The 12,283-nt window shown below is 43.7% G+C and overlaps 1 protein-coding gene across 1 annotated transcript in view; it reads left to right on the forward strand.

Moving 5' to 3' along the window:
* The window catches only part of MYO7B (myosin VIIB), a 52,385-nt gene that overhangs the window by 14,255 nt on the left and 25,847 nt on the right, over positions 1–12,283 (forward strand). The window contains exons 16-27 of the mRNA XM_039706525.1: positions 1,710–1,847; positions 2,810–2,962; positions 3,516–3,614; positions 4,159–4,253; positions 5,362–5,446; positions 6,634–6,852; positions 7,458–7,532; positions 8,097–8,273; positions 9,140–9,349; positions 10,297–10,464; positions 10,729–10,809; positions 11,414–11,541. Coding sequence (XP_039562459.1) covers positions 1,710–1,847; positions 2,810–2,962; positions 3,516–3,614; positions 4,159–4,253; positions 5,362–5,446; positions 6,634–6,852; positions 7,458–7,532; positions 8,097–8,273; positions 9,140–9,349; positions 10,297–10,464; positions 10,729–10,809; positions 11,414–11,541 — 1,628 coding nt within the window. The remainder of the gene's footprint in view (positions 1–1,709; positions 1,848–2,809; positions 2,963–3,515; positions 3,615–4,158; positions 4,254–5,361; positions 5,447–6,633; positions 6,853–7,457; positions 7,533–8,096; positions 8,274–9,139; positions 9,350–10,296; positions 10,465–10,728; positions 10,810–11,413; positions 11,542–12,283) is intronic.

Raw genomic sequence — 12,283 nt, forward strand, 5'->3', positions numbered from 1 at the left:
CATCTTTGAGTTTTCCTGTCAGGATACAGAACAATCAGCTTGCTGTCTTACCTGTTATCTGTCTGTCCTCCTGGCGTTGTTTTCTGATCTTGTCCTTTCTTCCTGTGTCTTTGTCCCAGTGTGGCTTTCTGCTGTCCAGAACAACTGGCCATGGACAGGTAAACATCCTGGGGGCAAAGAATGTCAGAAGTGGTAAAAGCAGCAGATAAGCGGCTTAGCATCTCTTAAATGCTATGAATACCTCCAGATTAAATATCAGGTGTATTTACATTGCTCTAATGCTCTAACAGGCCTTGTCCCTATAAATAAGGCTGTGTTAATGAAAAAGAAGTACAGCAGCATCTCAAGAAAGGAAATACCAAATGGGCTACCCCATGTCAAAATGCACAGAAATTAGCTGTTGATGTTCAAATAAATGGGACCACCATTGGGAAGCCTAAGAAGCAGGCTACAGAAAATAATAATGAATGATGTGCCAGAAAACACTTTTTTGTCTAGAGGTCTCAGAGTTCCTTTCCTGACGCATCACAACAGAAAAGTCACCATTAACTCAATAAAAAATTCAGCTTTAACAATGTTGCATGTATGAGATCATGTGTGGCCACCCCACTGATGGTACAGCAGAAAGGCCTCTAAGGTCTGAGAGTGAAAATCACTAAAATAAATATATATTGTTATTATACCACTTTGGGTGCTTGCTAGCCCTAAGGTGCATCAGAGCTGCAGTGAAACGTTCCCAGGAGCTGTTTTCCAAAGACACAAATGATTGATCACTGGAGGGCAGCCTTGCCCTGTAGCTAAAGCAGAGGGTGGAAATCTGAGTACTCAAAACAGCACTTTAGAAGTAAGAACAGCAGGATGAGATACCCTAAAGATCATGGAAGTGAGGGGGAGCCACTGGACTTTAAATTATTTACTTGGAAAAAATTACAATAACCCCACAACAGACCAAACTCCCCAAACAAACTAATAAACAAACAGGCTGTGGTGTGCTGTATGTAAAAGGCCAGTGAAGTCCTTTTGTTACTAGGAATCTGTACTGTTGTCACTGTAATTTAATGTGCCCATACTGACATGTAGAAACTTAGGCTTAATGTGATGACTTGTGTGAAAAAGACAGGTGGAACTGAGTTGTCAGAGAGGCTGGGGAAACCTGGAGTACCTCTTAGTTTATACTCCAGTAAAAGTTGCCTTTTCACTGCTTGCCATAGTATTAACGGGCAAGGTGATCAGCCTAATCAGACCTAATCCTTAAGGAATGGGCTGTTCTGAATCTTCAGCATTCCCAGCTATGATGGCAGCAAAATATCTGGCCTGGAGTTTATTCCTGCTTTGGGAGTGGCTGTTTCTCACCAAGCTTTCAGGAACGCTCCCAGGAATCACAGCCTGGCACCCAGACCTGGCAGTAAACACAGCCTTGGTTGGAACAGACAGGTGCATGTGGGCTCCTGTGGGTGGAATTACTTCCACCACAGCCACCCCTACTGCTAGAACTTAGTGCCCAAGTAGCTGAAAGCACTTAGTGAGGGGTTTCTTTATAAGGATAAACTCAAATTAATAAGGTACAGATGGCCAGTGTAGCTCCCATGTAGGTAAATAATTTTTTTTCTGGTGGTTGTGTGATACTGTTACATTGTACAAAAAGACAAAGTTTTTTAATTGGCTCTGAGTGAATGATGTTGCAGTCAGCATGTGCTTTCTCTTCCCAGGGCTTGGATACCACCAAGCGGCTCTCGACACTGGGAGGACAGTTCAAGCAATCCCTGGAAAAACTAATGAAAATCCTTGAGCAGTGCCAGCCATACTTCATCCGCTGCATCAAGCCAAATGACTACAAGAAACCACTGGTAATGTTCTAACAGTACAGAGCCTTACCTTTGGTAAAGTTTGTAATGAGAAAAGGCTCTCGGTTTCTGTGTAACATTTTATAGGTGTACTTGGCTGCATCCAAGAAGAGCTGGAGTACAGGGTATTCCTGCAATAAACATAATAGGAGGATATAGCACGGTTAATTTACAAAAGCATCTCAAAAAAAGCACCATAGAGTAATGGATAGCAAAAAAGCACACAGGTATATTCCTGAGTAGAGTTATAGACTTCTTTTCAGTAAAGACAAAACTGAAAAGTCTGTAGCTCCTCAACACAGGAACAAACAAAAAACATCAGGATCAACAATGATCATACTATGAAATAGCCTCAGAGAGAATAGGAGAGCTATGGGAGTTTGTGAGAGGGGTGATTTGGCTTAATCTGACATACCAGGAAGAGTCCATTTGTCATTAGGACACGTGTCTGGGTCTTGGGGGATTTTGACCTGGTTCTACTCTAAAACCTTGTATGGTATTGGTCAAATGATTTAAAACGTTTTGAAGCACTGCATGTGGCTTAGTGAGCCAATTTTTAAACTCAGATAAGATTAAATAATAAGAAGAGCAGTATGCCTGCTGTGCTTTGCATGGTATGCCCAAAGGCCTAAGTTGCTAATGCATCTATTCACACCTACAAAATTATATGATGAATTCACTGTTCATCTGAAATTGCAGTTCTAGAAGGAAAACGGTAGCCAGACTGAAGTAAACAGACTGTTTCTACTGCTGACATACACAAAACTGAAGACCCTTTGAGGTGACTTGTTTATGCTTGTAATGAATTAATTTAGTGCACAGAAGAGAAATACAATTTTAAAAAGCACAGTATGCCATTTTGCTGTCCCTCTGAGGCTGGAGGCAAATAGACTTGTTCTGAAGGATACTGCACATGTACCCTTTGCTCAGTGCTAAGTCTCCTCCTGGTCTGCTTTCCCTTCCAGTTGTTTGACCGGGAGCTGTGTATCAAACAGCTGCGATATTCAGGGATGATGGAGACCATTCAGATCAGGAAAGCTGGGTACCCAGTTCGCTACAGCTTTGAGGAGTTCTTTGAGAGATACAGATTTCTTCTGCCATGGTCTCTTCGACAAAAGGTGTGTAAACAAAAACATGGTTTAAGGCTAGTCTAACTTTTCCTTATGAGGCTTTAGTCTTTCCCACAGTAGAAAGTTCTTGAATTACTGCTGGCAGGGTTATGAGAGCTGTCAGCACAGGAGAAGTCATCACAGGAACTGTCATCACAATAATTATAGCTAAATTGTTAAATACTCCCTTCAACCTTAGCTGAAAACAGAGTTGCTTTGAGGTCCAGCTGTCCTTGACCTGTTCCTCAAAGACATCCCAGGTAGGGTACCATCCCCATTCCCACTGCCCTCAGATGTTATTTTACTGTGATCACACAAGTCTCAGGTCTCTGATTCCTCCTCACACCTTGACCCTGGAATGTTTAGTCATGTAATCACATTCCTCCTCTTCCTGACCATTTGAGCTGAACCACTTTCATTCATTGTACTGTCAGCCCAGAGGTCTGCAGGACCTCATCTCTTTCTGCTCTTCATCCTTTGGAATGCAGGGCAGTAGATCCTTGCATAGCACTTGCTGTGTTTCACAGCCAAGCCCTAACATCATGATGCTTTTGCACATCAGCTGAAGAATGATACTCGACAGAGCTGCATCAGCATCTCTGAAGCAGTGCTGGGCAAGGACGAGAGCTGGCAAGTTGGAAGGACCAAGATTTTCCTTAAAGTAAGTAAAAAGGACAGACTATTGTCTTTTCTCATGAAAAACTGGATGCTTCACAGTACAGCTTGGCCTGCTTGTGCAAGAGTGCCTTGTGCAAGGAGGACTGGATTATCTTACAAATTCTCTCTTGAATCTGAGGGTGGATCTTTGTTCTTGAAAGCCAAATAATTCAGTGGAGAGGGTTTGGTGTAGGAGAGGCTGATCCTGTTTCTGTGCTAAAAGGCTGCAGCTGAAGCAGAACAGCGCAATGAGTTAGAGCATAAAAAAGAACAGGATACCAGTGCACTGTTGCAGAGGACAGCCTTGCCTGTAGCATGCCCCCTGTTGAAAACAGTCTTGCTTCAGGCAGATTCTTGCTTGTTTATGGCTATAGCTAGACCAACTCAGGTCAGGTGGTGTGCACTCTTCCTACTGCAGTCTCATAAATGCATTTTAGTCACATTATGCTACATCATGCTGATTTGGGGTCTCTTTCACATCATGTGTCCCATTTCCAGAGGTTGTAGGTGTGTCTGCTAAGCTGGCATAGGCACACTTTCTTTTACAGGATCATCATGACACTGTACTGGAGCTGCAACGCCAAAATGTACTCACAGATAAGGTTCTTCTTATCCAGAAGGTGATGAGAGGATTGAAGGACAGGTCAGTGATCTTACAGAAGGGAATTTGCTTTATTTTGATGTAGCTAATCTTTGTGGTGCAGCTTAACACACTCTGTGCAGCATTTCTGAGTATGAAATGTATCAGGCTGTGCCTTCCACCAGCCCTAAATTACATGCTCATCAAGTAATAATGCACAGTGTATCTATGCAGCTGTTGGACAAAGATTTGTTTTGGCTCAGTTTTGTTATTTTAGTGATGTTTTTCAACATACATGCTGTGGCATGTATGAAAAGGAAGGTTTAAAAGGAGGACTTTCTCTTATTATTTTTAGTAAATAGTAGGCATCTGGAAAGCAGGAAATCCCCATGGAATTAGTGTCCTTCTCAGAGCTACAAGAATTCTCTTATTTAGGGTGCTTCTTGGATACAAGACATTGATAAGAATCAGATGGAAACTAACTAGTCCTTCTCTTTGCCAAAGATGCCTAATTCTTGAATTGTGTCTGGTTTATTTTGAAATATCTTCAGAAGTAAAATTTAGTCGCTGTCAAGTAAATGTTTGTCCTCATTAAATGTTTTACATTATGATTTGTACTCATGGATCTTGTATCCCCTCAATCAGAACCATGATATAGGACTGAGTCCTGGTTTGGTTTAGAAATACTCTTGACCATAGTGAAGGAAGAACTAAAAAATATGACACAAATGCCCCAAAATGTCCCTCTTTTTTTTAGACTCTGCTATCCAACAGAGTATCCAAAACAAAAGCCTCACCTTGCTTTTTCTTTTAATGCATCAGAGCTATGTGCTGCCTTTTTCAGCTGCAGTGTGACAGTTTGTACCATGGGAGGTTCATCTTGCTCAGATGGGCTCCTCATCCTGGCAGCAAAACAGAGAGAAAGAGATTACTAGATGGGGAAGTTAACTTGTACAGTCATGATGTGAGGGGTTTTCAGTTCTTACAGTTCTCTGAGCACAGCAGTTAATTTGGTCTGTAGTAGCTATGAGTATTTTTGCAGCAAACAAGGCTGACATCAGACTGTGGACATCCCATAAAAGAGAAAAACAGCCATCTTATTCTCTACTACTACCATAAGAAGCAACACAGATAACCTATTTTTTGTCACCTCACATGTCTGTCTGCTTAGGAAGCAGTTCCTGAAACAGAGGAGGTCTGCTGTAGCCATTCAGTCAGCCTGGAGGGGCTACTGCTGCCGGAAGGAATTCAGAATGGTAAGATGAAGGTGTATCAACGAATATATGTTTGTGTGTGTGTTTATATACTGTGCCCTGCCAGACTGAGTGGAGTATTAGGAATTAAGATATTCTCAACTGAAGGGAGAATAGATAAGATGACAGGGTGTAAAGGAGTGTATAAAGTCCAAGGAGGGCTCTGGGACCTCTCAGGGCTTGCTGAACCTGTGACACTTCTTTTTGGTGAAATAGGAACCCAACTCACCTCAGCAGGCCTGGCTCCAGAGACCTGATATATAAGTGGTCCACGCTTCTTATAGTCAGAAACACAAGCCTAGCCTTTGTGCATCATCACCATGCTATGAGCAAAGTGTCTTCCACAACTGCTGCAGGAAAGCTGGGAATTTCTAAAAAATTACCAGAAAAGTCATTATATCAATCTCACAGTATCAAAAATTTTGCCAGGACATGTTAAGATTCAAATTAGATATTAGGAAAAAAAAAATTGCTGGAAGAGTGGTCAGGCACTGAAATAAGTTGCCCAGGATGGTGGAGTCACCATCTTAGGACATGTTGAAGAGGTGCCTGAATGTGGCTATGGTTTAGGGGTAGTTATGATGGATTGACAATTGGACTAGATAATTCTGAAGGTCTCTTCCAAACCTGATGATTCTGTGTGATTCTGTGTGAAAAATATTGGCTGATCTTCTACACATGGTGCATTTTCTGGGTGAGGAAAACTGGGGGCGCTCACAGATTATGTATTTCTGTGGCAGGGAACATTATTATTATAATTACATCCCATGGGATTATTATTATTATAATAATTATATCCCATACATCCCATTTGAGATGGGAAGGAGGAGAAACTGCCAGTTTCAGTCAGAAACATTCTATATTCTTCATCAGTGATGCAATTCCTGTCTGCTTGTTTCCATTCACCTGGCTTCATTTCTGCTCTGTTCCTTCTCTTGTCATAATCCCAGGCTACCATTGTCAGTTTCTGGTGCCACTCCCTAGAACAGATCTCCCAAATAACTCTCTATACTAGTTTTAAAGGCTTATTATTGGTAGAAAGCAAAGCATAACAGGTTATATTACATTAGCCACTTCCAGTGTCTTTATCCAGTCACCGTATTTTGTTGTCTTCTACTCATCCCACCTTACATCCCAACCCATCTCGATGGTTTGGAACCACAACGACTTGTTCTTTCTGCCCACCCCAGGTGCTGCTGGGCTTCGGGCGCCTGCAGGCGCTGTACCGCAGCCGGCAGCTGGCACAGCAGTACGAGGCCACCCGCGCGCGGATCGTCGGCTTCCAGGCGCTGTGCCGCGGCTTCCTGCTGCGCCAGAGGCTGGCACAGCAGCAGAAGGCTGCCTGTGTCATACAGGCTTATGCCAGGGGCATGCTCGCTCGCCAGACCTACCAGAGGATAAAGAGGGAGGTAATGCTCACAGATACCTTGTGAACACATTGTTTCTATGAAATTCCAATAGAGGTTTTATCACCGGCAAGTGTTGCCTTAACATAGCCTTGGGTGTGGATATTCATTTTGGGGTTTTTTAATTTGAACTCTTGCCAAATACAAAAGCAGAGTATTAAGCAGACTGATCTTGTTTACATTTGCTTTATGTGATTGTTATCCTGGATCAAAACTTCACTGATACTGCAGTGGCTTTGACAGAAGGAGAAAAGATAAGATCTGTGTGTATCAGCCAGTCCTACAAGGGGAGATCAATTTCTACAGCAGGGTGGCACTCAGGGAACCATTCAGAAGGGAATCCCAATGTAACATGTCTTGGTAGCTGCTACCCTTGGCAGTCCGTAGCACAGGAGAGGCCTCTCCCTGATTTCCTTTCTGTACTAATGCTGTACAAACAGGACTAAGCCAGTTTGAAGATTTCTGCTTGTGGCCTGTTCCCTAAAATATCAAATTTTGAACTAAGCCTCTGTTGGGACAAAGTCCTGGTGTGGACAGTTTGCTAAAGGCAGAAGGGAGTTGGCTCAGCAGTTGTACAAACAGTCACAGAATAGTCCTGTTGTCCACAGAACAAGCTGGAACCCAGGAAAGAAGAGAAACATCTCATCCATGTCCTGGGACCACTGAAAGGAAGGGAAGAAAAGGTAGGTATGCTGTTGGAGGAACAGTGGCCAGCATTACCCAGCTCATACCTGTGGACTTGCTCAAACCTCTGAGCACTGCTATATTTGAAGAAAGATAAGACATAGTTGTAACCCTATTTGTAATGATGGTTTGAAAATATAACAAGGCAAACACATACACATTTCTGATTGCAGGTTAAGGTGGCACTTTAGCCAAATATGCCCAATGCTATTACAAGTCTGACACAAAATATTTAAAAATTTTCAGTATTGTGGGATATTCTGTTAGAAATTCTGTGCTTTTCCTGTGTTATCTCTTGTTGATTAAATTCTTGTATAATTGCACATCATTATCAATATGCCAGCAGTCCATAAAGACAGCTGTAAGAGCAGGGCCCTGCTGCTCATGGGCCAGGTCTTTGTGACTGCTTGGCACAAGCAACATTTGACTTCCTGTTTCAACACTGGACTGGCAGAGCTGGACCTCACAGTCACACACCTTTGCAAAAGTGTTTCATCTTCATACCTCTTCACTCTAGCAGAATGATGTTCACGATCAAGTCATGCCTATTTCTGTGTTTAAAGGAACACCTGCCAACTCAGGACAGAGAGGAGGCAAAAGCAAGACAAGGGAGGAACGTGCTTGCCAATAAACCAACAAATCATGATGTTATCAGCGACCAAGAAATGGTGGACAAAATTTTTGGGTTTTTACCTTCTATGATTGGAGGCCAAGAAGGACAAGCTCCTCTGGGTTTTGAGGTACAGAGCTGCAGACTGGTAATGGGTCGTGCTTATCCCTTGTGTAAGCTCACTGATTGTTGGAATTCCATCAGAGTCCTCAGTTCTGTTTAGTGAACTTCTGTACCGTAAAATAATCCTCCAAATTAGTCATCCAGTCAGTAAGGCATCTCTTGCAGAGGTGAGTTCCCAAAAGTTTTTATGATTATCCCTTATGTAAGCTAATTGTTGGAATTCCATCAGTGGTCAGTTCTGTTTAGTGAACTTCTGTACAGTAAAAGAATCCTCCAAATTAGTCATCCAGTCAGTAAGGCATCTCTTGCAGAGGTGAGTTCCCAAAAGTTTTTGCTCACATGCAGTTTAGGGACTATATAGCTTCAAACTTTGCATTTGTTTCTTTGGCCCAGCCAAACAGTACCACCCTCTGCATTTTGGCATCAACCTCGTGCTCTGCTGACAGTGCTCTCAGTGATTTTCTGTCTGAAACAAGCTGAAAGTTCATGACCAAGTTATACCATATTCTAGAAGGCAACATTTGTGATATACTTGTCCTGGTGGCTGGAGAGGTTGGAATTTTGTAGGAAGAGGCAGGCAGAAGAGAATAGTATGGATAAATAGAGGATGTGAACAGTAATACCTGGATTTTCCATCAGCAATATTCTTGCTGAGGACCAAGACAGGAAGACCATATGGAACGGATGTGTCTCAGAAGGACAAGCTCTGAGTCTAAATGATCTGTTGGTAGCAACTGTAAATGGCTTTGGGGTTAGCTGGAAAGGCAAATTCTGGAAGATCTATGGCCAAGGGAAAAAAAAAAAAAACCCAAACTAAACATAAGCATATCAGAGTTCAGTAAAAGAAAATATGCTTCTTCATGTTCTGCACAGGACTTGGAAACAAAGCCTAGCAAGCTGGAGGAAGTGGACCTGGACATGGTTCCCATGAGTGTGGAGCTAGAAGAGGAAGCACATGGTTTGGAAGAGTACACCTTCCCCAAATTTGCAGCTACTTATTTCCAGGGGTCTTCCACACATACCCACATCCGGAGACAGCTGCGGCACCCACTGCTCTACCATGATGACAAGGACAACGTGCTGGTATCTTGCTCCTTATTGTTCATGTTGAACCTGCTCTCTCCACAGCTCTGGCTTTACAGGTCTTATCATCCTTGGGTCCTGGCTCTGGCACAGCCCTGGGAACCAGAGACACCAGAGATTGCAGACCCAAGGAGATAGTCCTGAGCCATAGTAGTGAAAGCAGCAGTGCCCATCAGCATTTTTTGGCTATTTGCTGGCAGGCACTTCACACAAACACCTGCCCAGTGGAGGATCTCTGTTCACCTTTGTTCTTGCCCAAAGAGGGAACTCAGGGGTGTGTTTTGACTTCTCCAGACACCCTTTGGGGACAAAAATGGACTGGAGAGAAGAAGCATGAGAGCTTATCCATGTCTCTGCTTTGTTAGGGTTGCTGGTTTGTGAGATAGGACAGAAGGGGGAGGGCCAGGCCTCCAATATCCCATTGAATCAGAGAGGGATTGAGGAGGGTGTTTTCCTTGATTCTAAGCAGCCTGGAAGAATGGAGGACCCCATGCTTCAACAGCTTTGCTATTACTTTGCTTCCTAATTCTGGGCATGAAGGGTCCTGGCAGACTCCACTCCACTGCTTATCTGTCCAGCTCAGCAAATGCAGAGTGCAGTTCAGCCAAGGCTTCTCCACCTGCCTCCAGACACAACCCACCTCCAAGGTGCCAGTAAAGGGAATGGTGAGGGCTCAGCAATCACAGAGGAAATCTGACCTTTCCACCAGAGCTGTGGAAAGGTCACCACACCACACCACCCTCTTCCTTTAGTGGGAAAGTGCTGTATGTTGCTGTCTTGTTATTTGGTATGAAACTAAACTCCTCATGTAGGTATCCAGAGGAAATGGGAATTTTAACAATTTGGACTTGGCAAAGGAAGAAAATGCTCTTAATCTAAACAGGCAGAAATGGCATGGAGCCATTGGTCCTGTTAGCACTGTCTGACTGTGCTTTCTGCTACTATAGGCTTCTCTAGCTGTGTGGGTGATCATCCTGAGGTTCATGGGGGACCTGCCAGAGCCAGCAATGTTTGCCAAGAGTGCCACCACCAAGAGCAGCTCCGTGATGACACAGATATATGACACACTTGGCAGGAAAAACCAGGTCCAGTTGAGGAATGACAGCCCAAATATGGTGAGACAAGCAGGCTATATTTGTGGTTTTATTTGCTTTCCTTGATTTCTGTGCTGTTCTACCAAGAGTGAGAAAAGTAAAGGAAATCTTTCATGCTACTGTACTTGAAATGCCACAAGTGCAAAAGTCATGGCAGGACACTCAGCTCTTTCTGGCAGGAGAGGAAAAAATAAAAACATCTTCACTTGAGCATCTTTCTGTCCTTAATGAATCATTCTTGCTGGGCATTAAACTGATTTCCTATAATGGTAATGTGTATTGCAGAGAGAAGGCAGAAGGGATAACAAGATTTCTAAGGGGATTTCATCCCTGAAACTGAAACGGTCATCCAAGCTGACAGGGAAGGTAAGAGGTGGAAATAAATTGCTTCCCTTTCTTCCTGCCTGAAACTCTGTCTTCACCTTCTGGTAGATGTTATGTGAGCAACCTTCCAGCTGAGAACTTGTTTCCCCGCCAAGCCAGGACAGCCCTTTGTGGGATACCTGGTGCAGTGTTCTTTGGATATGATCCCCATGTGCACTGATGTCATCTGTTCTCTGGCAGAGAACACAAGGAGAAATTTATTACTGAGAACTGTTGGCATTACAGAACAGCTTGCCCAGAGGCCTGAGCGGACTGAGACCCATGTGTTAGGGCTGTACAGGACAGTAAAAGAAAGTTCTCCTAGCCAAAGATAGTAGTAACAGCACATTTAATGAGTTACCTTTAGAGGGAAGGGGGTAATATGGCCTGATCAAGAAAGTTCTCCTAGCCAAAGATAGTGCTGTAACAGCACATTTAATGAGTTACCTTTAGAGGGAAGGGGGTAATATGGCCTGGTTCTCCTGCACTGAGCAGGAAGAGTTTTAGCCAGTAAGATAGAGAAGGAATGTCTCTCATATATGGGAGAGCTTCCTGCTAAGAGGGAAGATTTCTAGAGCACTTTGGGGTGCTACTCTGTTTCTTTCAGGTGACAGAGCAGCTACGAAGTGGAGAAGAGGCTTTCCAAGAGGACATCTCGATCTCTCAGAGACCTATGTCCAACCTAGAAAAAGTACACTTCATTATTGGCAATGCAATTCTGCGTCCTGCCATCAGGTAGGAAATCTGTACCCCCTTCCTAGGGCCACTGCATCAAGGAAATCCAGCATCCTTTTCCACAGTCCTGGAGAATGAATCCCTTACTGCCTTTTCTGGTATTTTCATGTTGCAGTTTAGGCCAGCTGCCTCCATGTATAGCTTTCTGAATACCCCACAGGTATGGAAAGGGGCAGAGCTCAGGGCTGTGACTCAATAACACTTGAAGGTGGAGCAGTGCCCTAGAATGAGGGAGAAGAGTCACTCATGAGGAGTAAGAAATATGGAGTTAATGTATAGTAGGTGGATGGAAGGTTTCCTAATAGCCTCTTTTTGAGCACTCAAGCAATGTCCCTGCATCAGAGATGGTCAAAGGTCTGGACTGCTGAGAGTATCAGACACTAAGGAGAAACTCTGACCACGAGCAGTGTGAGGCTGGGCCTTGAGCCAAGCATGGTGTGAGGATACAGATGGATGAAAGGTTTCCCAATAGCCTCTTTTTGAGCACTCAAGCAACGTCCCTGCATCAGAGATGGTCAAAGGTCTGGACTGCTGAGAGTATCAGACACTAAGGAGAAACTCTGACCACGAGCAGTGTGAGGCTGGGCCTTGAGCCAAGCATGGTGTGAGGATACAGCAGAAGTTCGTTGATTCTGACCTGACCTCACGAATCCTCTCCTTTTTTATCCTAAGCACTTTTCTGTAACAAAGCCCACAGACACAGGCTGTGCCTTGACCTCAGTCATGGGCTGCATTCCTCTCT

The sequence above is a fragment of the Passer montanus genome, unplaced genomic scaffold (assembly GCF_014805655.1).
Source record: "Passer montanus isolate IOZ18808 unplaced genomic scaffold, ASM1480565v1 scaffold193, whole genome shotgun sequence".
NCBI classification, from domain to species: Eukaryota; Metazoa; Chordata; class Aves; order Passeriformes; family Passeridae; genus Passer; species Passer montanus.